The sequence below is a fragment of the Telmatherina bonti genome (genome assembly GCF_933228915.1).
Source record: "Telmatherina bonti genome assembly, chromosome: 2".
In the NCBI taxonomy this organism is placed as follows: Eukaryota; Metazoa; Chordata; class Actinopteri; order Atheriniformes; family Telmatherinidae; genus Telmatherina; species Telmatherina bonti.
Genome location: NC_136620.1, coordinates 18,155,216 through 18,171,078, shown reverse-complemented (window position 1 = coordinate 18,171,078; position 15,863 = coordinate 18,155,216). Strand labels below are relative to the sequence as shown.

The window sequence follows — 15,863 nt, the reverse complement described above, 5'->3', positions numbered from 1 at the left end:
GGACTGACTAGGTGACTGCTTTCATTAATTTAAAGACAGAAATAACTCATTTTTTACTAATCATGCCAGTTGCCTTTTTTCAATTTTGATCTGATCAACTTCATTGTGACAATAGAGCATTAAAAATGTTGATGTTATGCAGGTATTCTCAATTTAATCATGCATTCTTTGCGCAGTTAAAGAACTTAACCATTTATAACTGAGAAAGGTTGAAGCATAATAATCCTTCATAATCCTTTCATTCTTGCCTTTTTTTTTTTACCTTGTCTGTCAAACATCATATAAAGCAGAATGACAGTCTGGCTAATGAGTTGTGTCAAACACTACATTATTTTTGTGGATAAAAAGGGAATGAATATTTGTTGATTAAATGTTTTCCTTGACACTTCAGTTTTATTCTTTTTTTTTTTAATTATTATTTGATTATCTCTGACGTACATATTAATGTTGAACCTGAAAAGGGGAACAAAGTAATGAGGAGAGTGAAGAAAACAAGACATGCTATAAAAGATACATTAAAAACAGCATCAACTGCAGCAAAAACAGGAAAAAGGGACCACCTTCTACCCTTGTTAAGAAACTTAGCAGAAAACATCTCACAGCCTCTATATGAAAACAAAGCAGAGTATCATCGGGAGCATTTACAAGCAGACTGAATAAAACACGGCAGAAATACCAAAAGAACTATTTATAAAAGCATAATTTAGGAACTTTTAGATTCATGTAAGATCACATTATCAGGAAAGATTAAAAGTTATTGATCAGAGAGCCATAATTACCCCGTTTCCTCTTCTGGTGTCTGTTAAACTAAACTAAACATGGTAAAAACTGTTCCTTCAAAAGATATTCCTCTCTTCGTGTTTCATTTTAAAACTGTAACCACCGTTAGCAGCTGGCCCTTTCCCAAACCTTTACTGGGATCCCTGCGACTGGTTTCATCTCCTGCATCTTGCAGCTGTAACAGTCAAGGTCGATGCAGGGAAGCAGAAAGGCTACTGTCACCACTTGTATGCAACGTATACATTTGTGCAAGGACAGGAGGCCTTGTATATTATTCCAAGCCGTTTTACACGTCTTTATACTGTCATTTATGTAGGCCACAGTACTGGAGTAGGCACACACACACACCAAGAGGAATCATTGTGTGCAATGATAAAACTATGTTATCATCTTATTCATTCATTTCACTAGTAAGTGTTTTTTTTTTTCTTTTGATGTTCCTGTGTTACAATACAGCCACCCTTAAGTCTTTAGAGTCAAACAGTCCACTAAAGATGCCTCCACACTGAGCCACTTCCATCACCAGCCTCTGTGAGGATGCTGTTGATAGGTATTCTGACTGGGACACTGCTACAGTTGGGCTTTGACTCAAGTATCTGTACCTGGACCGAAGACTTTTTGATAAATCACTCCCAAACATGTCAAACTTGGCTCCCAAACGTCCTCATCTGTTACTCTTTAAGCTCCTCAAAGTTGTTTGTTAAGTCCACTTTTTTTCATGCTGTATGTCTGACCTTTCCACTCTTCCAATATCATTAAATTCACTGACAACACAACTGTTATTTACCTCATCTCAGGTGGAGATAAAGCAACACACAGATGAGACTGGCAGCCTGGTGCCAAAATAAAGAACTGATACTGGACTAGCAGAAAGAGTGTGACTCAGACCCGGCTCAACTCTGTATTAATACAACCTGGTTATGGCATGGAGGGTTTTCTGGAGAGACGGATCCTTTCTTTCTACCTAGCAGAACAGATGCAGCTTTGCAGTAACACACATAAAGGTTGCTTCTGCTCATCAGCTGCCAGCTGCCACCCTGGAGGGCATCTCCAAGTCATGCCATCTAAAAAAAAGCATTAAACATCATCCATGACTGCTCCAACCCAGGTCGCCATTTGTTTGGGCTCGTACCATCTGGTAGATGATACAGACCAGCAAAAACACACAGCTGTAAAACCAGAAAGAGTTTCTTTCCAAAAAGCCATTCGTGTTGTGAACTTTCACCCGCACTGACAAGGACAGACTGACAAACTGACTTGTGTCTTGCACTTTATTCTCTTTACAAGTCACAATATTAGTTTTTACAGTTTTTTTTGACAGGGTTTGTTAAACCTTTTGGAATATTGTGTCTTAGTTTTTATATTGAATTTTAAAAATCAAACATCAGCTTCACTGTTCGCTCTGCTTGCAAATGAGCAAGTTTAAAGAGATGACATATTCTGGATTATTTTTCTTTACCAACATCCAATCAGTCCTGGTACAGCGCAACAATAACTGATTGATGTCTTCCAGCTTCTCCATTGTTGTAATTTCCAGACTTCGTATAATATTTCACTCTTGGATTTTATCAACAGCATACCAAAGTAACAATGAAGTAAACAAAACCTCCACCTCCCTATCCAGCTTTCCTGATCCAACCTCCCTTTGTTTTGCTCTATAACATCGTTGTCAGAGGCAAACACGTAATATCTGGCAGGTATCTGATGCCTTCTGTCTCCGTGACTCTGTTCATAATTCTGGAGGTTTTTTTCTACCTACAGACAAAGTTTTGCTTCATGCACAAACACATGCTAAAATTATCAGAAGAAATCATAATGAATGAGATCTGGTTCTGGATCAAGAATCTCTTCTCGGGTGTTTTTGTTCTGTTTGAGCAAATCTACATTATTTTCCATTCTTGTTCAATATTATTACACTTTTCTTTTAAGTCAATTCAGTATAATTAAAACTTCTTTTTCTTCCAGGTGCTGGTCTCCCGATTTAAATCACCCCATGTGAACATTCGCCTGGACACAAGACCAGTCTCTGCCAGTGTAGCGCTGCTGGATAATGCCCACTCAGATGGAGCCCTGCTAGTGGCCACAGGCAACAAGGTGGGCTCTAAGCTACAAAACATGGACAGAAATACAATCGCTTCTTCTGGATATTTACTTTCAAAATATGAAGTGTAGAAATTGGAGCACATTGGGAACATATTAGCAATAAAGAGGTTTGACAGATATAGTCCTCCAGAATATAATCCTTGCAGATTTCTTGCATTAGTAAGATGATGACAAAAACTCGTGCAAACAGACAACAATGAGCGTTCAGCTGAGCTGGCAGAGAAACAAGATTAATGTTCTTAAATGGTTTTTCCTTCATCCAAATCCTTTCTGTTTCTTCCTTTTCTGCCTGACTGGAAATCGTTTGTGGTCCAGACAGAAATAAAAAACAGTGCATGCCTGTCAGAACGTGGCTTAATGAAATTTCTGCCCTAAATTCTGTCAAACTCCTAGATCACGAAGATCCCTCTGATTGGCCCGGGCTGCGATCAGCTGACCACCTGTACGTCTTGTTTATTGTCGTCGAGGGTGACCGAATGCGGCTGGTGTGACGGACGCTGCACCAGAAAGAATCAGTGTCCTTCCACGTCTGAGTGGACTCAGGACTACTGCACACCTGCCATCACTAAGGTACCTGTCTCCATGGCGATGAAGATGAGGGCTACCATGTCTCACTATTGCGTAAACACTGCAGCTAATCTGGGTCTTAAAGCCAAACTTTAGATGCTTTTCGGCTTCCTTCTGAGTCCATCTACTAGTCTACTTCGCATATGATGACACCCTGCTGGAAAAAGACATTATTCTCACTCCTCTCATGTGCCAAAAACAGCTCACATGTTTAGTTATGGTTCTTCCTAAAAGGCAGACTTTTTACAGCTGTACTTCCTACTTGAGACTGCTCTGATAACGTCTGCCACTGCTGAGACGAGGGAGCTGGTTTTCATTCTATATAACTATATTGCTCAACCCCATGCTGCTTGACTGTCTCCATATAACAACAAAAAAAAAAACAATGACTGACAGCCATAGTGCTAAATACAACAAAAAGCGTTAGTGAGACACAAGAGCTTGTAAAAAGCTTTCTCTGGCTTCTTCTTTGATTTTTTACTATATTTTTATTTAACTTTAAAGACATAACAGGCCAAACAGTGTGAGACACGAGCACTATATTAAATACATACAAGTGAGATGATACACCTTTTATTGTTTCAAGACACCAGGAGTGTCCTAAGTTGGTCTTTGAGGACTGTGCTGCACACCTGAATCAGGTCAACCTGCTCAGAAAGATGTTGACAGCAAACTGATGGGGAGAACCATTTCATTTGTGTTGAAGCAGGGAAACATTTAAACTTGCAGGATTGTGTAACTCAAGGACCAGAGCTGTAGACCCCTGTTTTATACAGTACAACAGTGGTTCCCCTATTATTTTCTTTGAGGACCCTCTTCATCCAACTACCAAACATCAATGTATCCACATGTCAAACCAAGATGGACGTTTTGCTTCCATTAGCTAGATTCTCCCTACAAATGATGCATTGTGTCTGAGTCCAAGCCAGTCTTTTGATAAAACAGAAGGTAATGTAACTATCAACAAACAGTCTTGCAAATTTCTCTTTTGTTCTTTTCAATAGAGAAAATCCTCTGCACTGGTGTTTCTCATACATCTTAATTAATGAAATTGTGCAGGAAAAGTCAAGGTCACTCAGATAGTCATGATGTACTCTTCTAGTGTAGCTCCAACCCCTCACTGACATCACTAAAACACACAGTACATGGATGAGAATTGATTGGACACTCATGGTGTTTTTATTTTTGACTAGGAGTCTATTTTATATATATATATATATATATATATATATATATATATATATATATATATATATATATATATATATATATATATATATATATATATATGTGCAATTGTTAAAATTAAGCCCAATGTCCCAAAGTGAACAAATGGGGGGTCACCAAAATGTGCTACACAACAATATATATATATCTCAAATAGATAGATATATATATATATATATATATATATATATATATATATATATATATATATATATATATATATATATATATATATGTATATATATATATATATATATATATATATATATATATATATATATATATATATATATGTATATATATATATATATATATGTATATATATATATATATATATATATACATATATATATATATATATATATATATATATATATATATATATATATATATATATATATATATATATATATATATATATATATATATTGTTGTGTAGCACATTTTGGTGACCCCCATTTGTTCACTTTGGGACATTGGGCTTAATTTTAACAATTGCACAAGCTCTGTTCAGTCAAAAGCACTGCAGTTTAGTGTTATCCACACAAAGTAACACACAAAGCAATACAAATACAGGTAACATTGGGGGGAGGGGAGTGAGAGGGGCTGGCAATGTCACATATTAGGAGTAAGCCAGAGACCTTAAGTACAAAATACCATCAACTACCTCCCATCCATCCTTTTTCTTAACCGCTTTGTCCAGTTCAGGGTCATGGGGAATCTGGAACCCATCCCACCAATCACTGGGTCAAAGGTGCATCAACTACCTGATGTATTATATTACAATCTAGGAGGCTTTGCACCATTTATACAGATTCCCAAGTGAGTCGCCAGGCCCTGCAGTAACACAATGGCAGTTTAGTATGCAAATAAATCAAAAATCTTTATAGAAAATTGTGATCTTACATTTAGACTTGTATGTCAAATATTCCTCTGGTATCATGTTAAAAATAATCGTATGCCATCCAGCGGCTGTTGGAGGTTTGCAGTCTATCCATATCAGTATGTATAGATGTCTCTGGTGCTCAGAGAGGGGTTGGCGTGCTTTGGCTGCCACGTCTCTGCCAGCTATTGTTGCTACTATCACAAAGTATGAAGGAGGAGTGGAGGAAAAATAGATCCAATGAAAGAGCTTTTAATGCCGTCAGAAGTAAAGCGCAATTTAAATCTTCTGTATAAATATTATTCTATTTATCAACCTGCTATGTATTTTGAAAATATTAATAATTTTTAGTAAATTTCACTCCTTGAATGTTTATCAGGTTTTTCCAACCTCCGGACCAGTGCGAGGCTCCACAACTGTGACAATTTGCGGACGCAACTTTGGCTTCGACAAGACAGAGACCTTCAAGGCCTCAATGGTTTTGGTGAAAGTGGGAGGAGCTCAGTGCAAAATACCCAGACAAGAACAGATCAACAAGTATGTTTTTAAAGTTTTTATAAGTGAATTATTTGCATGTTTTAATGAAAGTGCAAAATTTTTGTTTTTTGCTGTGTGAGGCAAAAAAAAAAAAAAAAAAAGTTCATTTTCTGCACTATATCTGAAAGATAGCAGAGATACGGTGTATGATATGAGACATGGATGTTTTAGGACATGTATGGCCTTACGCTGGTGTCCTATAGGGAAGCAGCTGAAATAGGGTTATTGTGTTGAAGGAATCTCTGTTTTCTTGCGGCAGCCTGCCACGTTGGACACATGACCACCTTAACTAAAAAATTGCTGGGAAAAAAATCGCTGAATCCAAACTTTCCACTCTTTCTAATCCACTGGGGCAAATTTCCATTCAAGAGTCCTTGAATGGAAATTTTGCTACAAACAACCTTATTACAAATTGGAGGGGAAAAAAAAAAACAAAAAAAAAACACTGCCCACACAATCCCAGATGAAGATAGTGTCTTTGTGCATTCCTGCAGGGCACTGCAGGATCATTGAATTAGGCTAAATGCTGGGAACCGCGGCAGTGTATAATGCCTGGTTTGTTGCTTATTTGGGGGGGTCGGGTGTAGATGGACTGAGATGCAGTGTTCCCCAGTGTTCAGTGGGAACTTCACCCCGTCAGGAAACATAGTGAAGGTCACCAGTGGAAACAAGGAGGCCGAGAAGGAAGGGTTCACATTTGTGGTAAGATGTGTTTCGTTTTTTTTCTTTCGTTTATTTCTTTGTTTGTTTCTTTTAAGTGGTTTGAGATTTTATTGACACAACAACAAAAATATCACACTTGTGATCAAACCTCTACAAATGTTCACATTAGATAATGTTTTAAGGTAATTGAATTAACATTTTCCAAAATAACAAAGCAAAAACTGCATCTTACCTTAAGTATCCTCATCTTTTCTATGCTTCGTCACCTGAATCCTTCACCTTTCTGCCTGCTTGTGTCACCTTTGTTATTGGACATAATTAGAAAATGGAGAGAAAGTTGTCTCTAAACCTCTAAAATCGACTGCAGCTTAAGGCGCAATTCTCTGGAAGTAATAATGATAATATTTTCAGTATTGAAAGGCGTCAAATAACCATTAGCCTGCAAATCTGTAAAAGGGGAACGTTTGGAACCCTCTGCAGACTTCCTGTATGCGACTGCCAAGTCAAACTAAATAATTTAGGAGGAAGATTTTTAGTGTGATAAACAGCAAGCTAATGGCTATTATAAATGAAGCACCTGGTAATCATGACAACCACCTGGGAATTTACCTGAAAGCAGCCAGATAACCTTCAGACCATTAAAAGCTAAATAACACACAGGATAAAACCAAGACTGAGCACAAATTTTACTTTGTGTGTGAAGGAAACCTTGTTCAGAGTATCATACTCACTGGTGATGCTGGACTGTACAGATGCCAGAAGACTTTATTCTAGTGAGGATTGAAAGAAATGAAGTAAATTCCTAACTTCTTAAGATCTCAGGCTGGGAGGAAGGTTTGGGTTTACACAAGATGACAACGCAGAGCTGCAGGGAACCTGCCAGGGTGTTGACCAATCAGGTTAAAGTTGACCATCTAATGCCAAGGAAAATGCGAGAAGCCTTGTCAGAAAGTTTGTTGAGCTTTTAGGATCATTCAGATCCACACAAGAGGGATATCGTCTCATTTCTCCATTTGTTTAACTCAATACAACCTCATTGAGATTAAAAATCTCTTTTCCAAGAGTGACCTGTCCAAGAATACAACATGTTAAACACCAAGAAACAGACAGACATAGCCTGTCAAATGCAACAAGCTGCAAATACCAAGTACATGACCTTCACCACGTGATACATCATGCAAAGAAGTTTAATCTTGATATTACACACACATCATATACCTGAATGTAGAAGTTCAGTTTTCATCCCCTGATCTTCTGTCCTTCCCAAGATCCATTTCTCCGTCCATGCAGACGTTTCAGTTTGGCCTTACATCCCAGTCTGATGATTAATTATTTTGGAAAAATGCTCAAAATCACATGATTATCTTTAAAAAAAAAACAATAAATTAGCATACCAGTGGATGAAATATACCTGTATATTAATAAAATAGTCTAAACATTTGTGTCAGCCTGCTATTAGAAAAGGCAGAGGCAGATTTAAAGTTTAGACTCAACAGGTGAAACTTAGAGAACAGTTGCATAAAGGGCAGGTTATATGGAAGAAAAAAAATGCTGAAAGATCTCTCTTAAAAAAAAAACAAAAAAACAGCACCATAAACATGATGGTTTAATGTAGATAATGCAAAGTCAAAATCAGAAGGAAATCTACGAGATCCCAGAGCCGACCGCGCCAACTACCAGGAAGTTCGACGAGTAAATCCTTCTTTAAGAAAGCAAGTTAAACGTTTACAGCATAATTTGTAAGAGGAACACATCGTTGCACCAACGTAAACGCCTGAGAGTCGGAGCTGAAAATTTGCTGAAAGAACTTCATGTAACCAAGAAATCTATTAAAAAAAGTTTCAATTAAAAGCAGAAACTGAAATAGGTAAAGCTGTGCTACATTGTTCAAAGCCTTTCCTTGTCTTCATCCAGGACCCCATCATCAAAGAAATCTTTCCCACTTTCGGCCCAAAGTCTGGAAGCACCATGCTCACCATCAGAGGAGCCTTCCTGGACACTGGGAACAGGCAAGAGGTGACTGTGGGGAAGTCAGTGTGTAAGATCCAGAGGTGTGTGAATAAACTTTTTCTCACTTTCTGACACAATAATATTTTTACAGCAGATACTTTAAATCTTCTTACTGTGTAACTTTAGGAGAAATAATCTGCAGGCCGTAACCAACAGAACTGCATGAACAATGACTTATATCTTCCAAAATACTCCAAGATTCTCCATGTTTGTATTTTTTTTAACCTCAATCCCCATCTTCGCCATCAGCTTGTCGTCCACCATGCTGACCTGTAAGACACCTCCAAATCCTGCCCACTCAGAGCAGCCTGTAAAGCTCACAGTGGATTCTGTAGAGCGCCTCGCTCCCATGCTGTTCACATACAACGAAGACCCCTTCATCAGCAGGATCCAGCCTTTACGCTCCTTCGTGAGGTGAGGATACCGTCCGCTCAGAAAAGCTTCCTCTTTAACTCCAAAGTTTCTGTGTTTGCAGTTTGACGATCATGCGTGAAGTGTTTGCACACTTGTAATTTAGGGAATGGTTTTGATATCACTCTTTGTAAATGTCACCTCAGCTAATCCCCTCCGAATTTGAGCTCTTGCATGTTTCTCCACCTCACAGGAGGTATGTTGGGAAGTCTGTGCGAGACAGATTAATGCTGTAGTTTTACAGCAGTAGGAAACGAGTGGGAGGTGACGAGTGACTAAACTGCTAACGTTAACAGCAGGTCCCTCCCAGTGGGAATCTCCTGTGTCTGTATGTGATTCTAACGCTGACATCCCCCCCTCACTGTAGCGGAGGCTGTACAGTGTCGGCCCACGGTTCCCATCTCCAATCTGGCCTCCAGCCCCAGATGGTCCTCACCACCGGTCAGGATGCGGCAGTCTTCCATGTGGTAAGTACGAGCGATACCAGTTAGTCAGAAACTGCTAGTGAAGACGCCGACATCACAAAGTGTGCTTTTTGTTAGAGAAAATGATTAAAACAAATAATCTTTAGGTGCTTTTCACATCAGGATAGTCTGATATACTCAGTCTGACTGAGTACTTGGTTCAGTTTGGGGGAGGTGCAACCTTACACCGGACCAAGATTACGTTCACGTTGCACATCTCGAACTAATCAGATCTTTGAAAAAGCATGATTCCCTCTCCAGCAGAGGCAAGAAAACATGGAGCTGCATCAGAGCTTAGTGGTCTGGATTGATCAGATTTCTATCAGAACGCCTGACGGTCGACCATTTCTCCCGTCCTCAAAAAAACAACAAACTCATATCATTGGTGCTTCGGAGGAAGGCATGTTTTTACCAACCTGTCCATCTTGTTGATCTTCGAAACTGCATCACAAACGAAGCCATTGTTTCAATCATTGTGGTCAGGTGTTTCAAATGCAAACATCAATGTGTCAAATTTACTTTTCATTCTTGGCTCAGTTCCTGACTTCAGCCGAGGTGTTTGCCTGTTTGTTTAAAAAAAACAGAAAGAAACGAACCATCGGCGATATCACGTGTTGCATGGCAGGCAAAGTGGGAAAATAAACATTTCATTACCTCTAAGTCACGTCGATGGTATTCTCATTATGTACACACTTACATCCTCCAGAAGCCATCCAGAGGAAAATATCATTCCTGACAATGGAAAAGAGCTACAGTTTCAGACAGACATGAGAGGAAAGGAAATGGAAAATCCACAGTCTGATGTGTAGGATCCAGCTGTCACCTCCGACTCACGCACAGTAGCAGCAGCGAAGCCTTTAGGATGCTTTGGCTCTCCTCACCTCCGTCAGGCTGTATTTTATTTAAACGCAGGAAAGTGTTCACATATGCACGCCTGAAGGACGTCATTTCTGTCTCAACTCTACTGGTCTTTATGGCGACGGCCCAGGGCTGTTTTAAATTACACACGCCAAGACGCATCGCGCTTTCACCGCGCTGTCTGCAGACCTTTAAAAATCTCATGAAATTCATGTAGCTCAATTACAAAAGCATTGAAAAAGGTGTTTAAATACATATAAAATGTCACCCAGGTCATAAGTCAAAGGCAACTGGGCTTGGTGGGGCTCATTATAGCTGACTTGTACATACAATATTATATTACCTGAGCCGCGTCGATGGAGAGACGGCTGAACAATGTCGCGTTTAAGTCCTTGTTCCTACCCGTCTGTATGTAATAGACTTTAAACGTGTCCCATATAACTGTGCTGCCTTTGATTTAAGCTTCAGGCCAATCTTTGGCACTCTGATCACAAAACTACCCTTCAACCTACCATGGTTTGGATCCACCATCGCAGAGGCTAAACAAGACAAGCGAAACATCTGGAGCAACTCTTTCTTTGGTAGTTACTGGTTTCTTTAGATCCTGCTCTTTTCAAGTAAAAGTGACAAATTTCCTGGTGAGTCATAAACAAGCAGGTTTTTACACACACACAGGGAAGGTATGCCGTTGTTTGTTTGATGTTTTGCCTTGGGGAAGCAGGTGGAAGACAAGCCGTAATGATGGTATCTGTCATGCTGAGACACACGCTGCTGCAGGTTCTGTTAGGGGATAAGAATACATTCAGTAAACACACACTTTCACAACACATTTCATGGAATAAGACTTCCATGACTTCAGAGGGAGGGGTTATCCCTTTAACACTAATCCTTCTTTCACAAAACACACACACACACACATAAAAAGCACCCCCTGCAGCGTCTCATCTTTCAGTTTCCCTTTCCCTGGTCATCGACCTGTGTTCAGGTCAGTGGTTGATGGGACTCAAGGGAGCTCAGGCGCTTTTTACACACAAACACAAAGAGCAGACGGAGGTTTTAAGGCTCTGCAATCAGGTTTATGGCCCGAAGAAACTTTTCCCCGTCCAGTTGGTTTTATTAAAGCGTCTTTTAAGCAACTCTGTTCGAAATGTTTCCAACGGAGCCGCTCTGAGAAGTCGCCAGCACTTGCTGCACCTGGATGTGTCCACATGGGAACATTTGCATGCGTGTTAAAAACAGTTACAATAGACTGAAGATAGATGAAGCAAAAGTGCAGATCTGAAGGCAGGTTCTTCTCTCACAAAACAGTGTTTAGATTATCTAGAAACTTTGCTAAATTCTTTCAGTTTAAGCCTTTATGTTTCGGTCCGTTTTACTACTAAAGGTTAACGTCTAACTGGAGGAAGCACAAGCATTGTTGCCATAGTTACCTACCATTATGTCTATGGTTTCCGTAATTACTCTCCCTCTCTCACTTCCTGACACACATAAACACAAACACACACGCAGAAATCATTTAAAGTCAGCCAACAGTACAAAACGTGAGGAAGTGCTATCATTGAAAAATGTATTAATAGGATTTGTAAAAAAAGAACACACACACACACACAATAGGACTAGAAATAGGAAGATTAAAAAAAAGAAATCAGATAAAAATTGTAATAAATAACCACAACACAATTTATTGTCCTGCGTAAAGTTACTTTTAGTATTTATGTTTATTTATGTGTTATGTTTACTATGTTGTCTTGTGTATAAAATATTAAATTAGTAAACCATTACACTCAGTTATCTTTTATTTTTTGCACTAACTTTTGTTGCTTTACTAGTTGTCTCATATTTGTGATTGAATAGATCTATAGAATCATAATAACATGTAAGACAACATAAAAATATAGATGTATATTAGGAAGCTGGAGTTGTGTCCTGTAGTGTAGAATCTTTTACAGACACTAAGCACAAAATGCGTCACAGAGAAATAAAGGCAGTAAAATTCACAACAGGGAAAACATAAAATAGAACTATAGAATATAAAAGTAGTGACCAGAGCCCAAGTCTAACTTAAAGCTTGTTGGAATAAAAAATATATTCAGCTGCTTTTTATAGACATTCACTAAGACTGAACTACATAAAATTAGCGGTCAAGTATTCCATAGGTGCTACTGCTGGGAACAATGGGTCTGCTGGAGCCCTAAAACTGGCTTGGTTTGGTTTATTTACTTATTAATGAGCAGGATTAGTCATAAAAGGTATAGATGGATCGGCTTAAAGATTTCTAGCAAAGTCATTGGCATCAACTCAGTGATCAACTGTTGGTGCAGAAAGTGGACTCGCTCCAGGAACTACACAGTGCCCGTCTTCTCGCTCTTAAAGTTTCATGCTTCTCATGTTTCGATCTGTACATGGAGGTTACAATGAATTATACGGGATGTAATCTCAACTGTAGTTTCAGATTAAGAGGGTCAATCACCTTTTTTATTTCTTTTTCTTTAAATGCTCCTGCATTGGAAGTTTACAACACGGATGTCAGGGTTGAGTTCATTTTCAAGTCAGCAGCATGTTATTATAAATATAGATTTTGGTCCTGAAAGTTTATTTTTTGAGTGTAAGCTTGACTAAGAGACCAGCTTTTGATAGAAGGCATGATGTAAAAGGCTTGTGTGAAATAAGTCCATCATTACTAATGATTTAGGAAGGGATCATGTCCCGTTGGGCTCCAGCTGTCGCTTGTTAAATTCCTTCCAGTAAACGGGATGAGTTAGGGCTCAGCCTGGGAAGGGACAGCATAAGTGTCTTATTGTCTTAACCCTCCGAAACCCTTCGAGGGATCTCTCACAAACACACAACCCAGAGCTTTCCAGCCCTAGAAAGCTGGGTAGTGTGAGCCAACCTCACAACCCTTCAGAGTGGTGTTCATGAACCTAAATGAGGCTGTGCAGAAACCAGCTTCAGAATCATGTTTCCTGGAAAACAGCCAAGAAATAATGAAATCTTTACACCAAAGCAGGTTGCAGAGAGAGGGAAAAAAAGCAAGAACCACGCTAAAATACCAACAGAGGTTCAGGGGTCTCAGCTGGAGCAGAGCATAAAAAAAACAGTCCAGTGTTGACTTGATATCTGCCCCTTAGATCTCCAGTAAAGCCTGGTCTCAGCCAATCTCAGCTTTCCCACAAACATGAAAGAGATTTTTGTTACGATCCATCGTGAAAAGCTGGCACGGTCACAGAAGCCAAAGCAGTCTATATATACACAAAACCGGAAGAAAAAAAGTGATCTGTGAATTTTTGCATTGCTGCAGAGCAGTCCTGCACCAGCACACAGCTCGATGCCAGCTTTGCCTTGCAGGGCTGCACCCTTTCTGTTATTAAAGTTTAACAAGAAACTTCACTGCAGCCAGACACCTGTCGCCTAAACTCACCAAATTGGTCTGTTTCGTGTCAGTCTCCTCTTCCTATCTCCTCCCAGAAGACTAAATCCTTCCAGCTGACACCTGAATGCCTCATGAAGCTTCTTTCCTTTCCCATGCCCCTCACAGCTGGGGGGGGGGGGGGTTGCCCAGGAGCAGGAAGTCAATGAAGGTGAATGAGTAACGTTTTTCCGTGGGTGAGCAGTCAAGGTGTTAAAATGCTCTGAATGCTCCCAGTGAAGCTGCTTGTTGGTTGAATGTGGATGGAGGTTGGAGGTAAATCTAACTGAAGTAAAACATGACATTTCCTATCAGGATAAAGAAGGTAGTTAGTCCCGTTTGGACATATTAAACTAGGAGGGATTTTATGGTTTAGTTTAAGGATTGTTATGATTTATTGGGTTCTTAGCAACTTACCAGGTTGTCCACAGTTGCTTGTAATTTTCAAGCAATGCTCAAATATTTTAAAACAGTACACAAGCAAGAATTCATTAATGGTGGCGCTACTGAACTGTGGGGGAATTTTGCACTCTGACACTCCCTCCAAAGAGTAACTCAGCATCCATCTTGTATCCTGTCTCTTCTCTGAGCTCTCTCCAGTCAGTAAAAGTCACTCCAGTGTTGACTCTTGTTATCTCTTGCTCTTTCTCTCTTTCTTTTCCTAGTTTCCTTCAATAATGTCCCCCATTCTTATGCTTAATCAGCCATGGTTTCAAGATCGGAAACTTATGTAGTGTTGCTTCAAATGTCAATAGGACGGTGAGGCGGAGCAGTAAGAGACAGTATCTTCCAATTTTGTGCCTCTTTTCTTAGCATTTTTAGATACCTTTGTTTAAAAAGATAAGTAATATCTTATATCTGAATATACTATTATTGTATATGTAATAATTTTAACATATTTACATATTTAAAACATTTTTAACAGAGTATTTGTCAAACATTATGACAAACTATATGATTTTCTTACCATAGTTACTAAGCTTTACTAAACTAAAATATTAGATCAGGCCTTTTTATTATTATCTAGCTGTTTTATCATATCAACAGGTTTTGGTCTTTTGTATTTCATCTGGTGGATGATGCTAGCAGACACACGGTTCATTCAATCAGATTCAGGGTGCTTTCAAATACCTACTCATGTCCAAACCATTTCCACAGACAACCTTATGTTTATTTCTTTATAACACACCATGTAAATCATCAAGTAAGCTCTGTCTACCAGCTTTGTTTGACTTGTCCAGGTGCTCAATGGGGATCCAGCTTAGAGCCACTACCTCATATAATATGATATAATGCATCATATTTAACCTCTTTAATGTCCTGCTCTATAATTTAGTAAAGCATTTTGTTCAGTGACTATATTGAATTTCATTCAAAAATATGTGTAAAAAAAAATCTCACTGAGTTATTTTACCACTTGGCTTGTGTATGTAATGCCAAATGTGAGTATTTTAACCCATTACTGTTTTGTCCACACTGTTCTTTATACATTATTAACTGTTATCAAAAGTGTTTGGTAAACGACACTGATTCTTGTTATTATTGTCCAAAGGAAAAGGAAAAAGTGCAATGAAATATTTTTTTTGCATTTTTTTTCTCTTAGTGCAAACTTTAAAGGGTTTAATGATTCATGCTCAGCCTTTACCCAACAAGAAAACTATTGTCTCTTCAAGTTGCTTAATAGTTGCAAACTATTCATAGTTTGGATCAGAGAAAGGCTTTTCTTTTAGGGAAAGATACTTTCGCTTGTCTCCCAGTCGCATTTTCTTAAAGTGGTTCAGTGATTTGATTAGTTAAAGTTACTTTTTAGTGGCAGGTGGTTCATTAAATCAGCTGTAAAGTATTCTTAGAAAGTCCTTACTCTTTTTTTAGACGGTTTCCAACGCTGACTTCACAGAATATTCTGTGCCAGAGATTTTAAAACCAAAGTCTTCCTTGATACAAATGCAGCTAA

The 15,863-nt window shown here is 38.8% G+C and overlaps 1 protein-coding gene across 1 annotated transcript in view; it reads left to right on the top strand.

Moving 5' to 3' along the window:
- Window positions 1-15,863, top strand: part of met (MET proto-oncogene, receptor tyrosine kinase) — a gene marked incomplete at its 5' end in the record, with an annotated part of 73,858 nt that overhangs the window by 32,305 nt on the left and 25,690 nt on the right. The window contains 7 exons of the mRNA XM_079249168.1: window positions 2,746-2,874; window positions 3,277-3,453; window positions 5,940-6,097; window positions 6,685-6,799; window positions 8,675-8,811; window positions 9,020-9,184; window positions 9,549-9,648. Of these exons, the coding sequence (XP_079105294.1) occupies window positions 2,746-2,874; window positions 3,277-3,453; window positions 5,940-6,097; window positions 6,685-6,799; window positions 8,675-8,811; window positions 9,020-9,184; window positions 9,549-9,648 (981 nt within the window). The remainder of the gene's footprint in view (window positions 1-2,745; window positions 2,875-3,276; window positions 3,454-5,939; window positions 6,098-6,684; window positions 6,800-8,674; window positions 8,812-9,019; window positions 9,185-9,548; window positions 9,649-15,863) is intronic.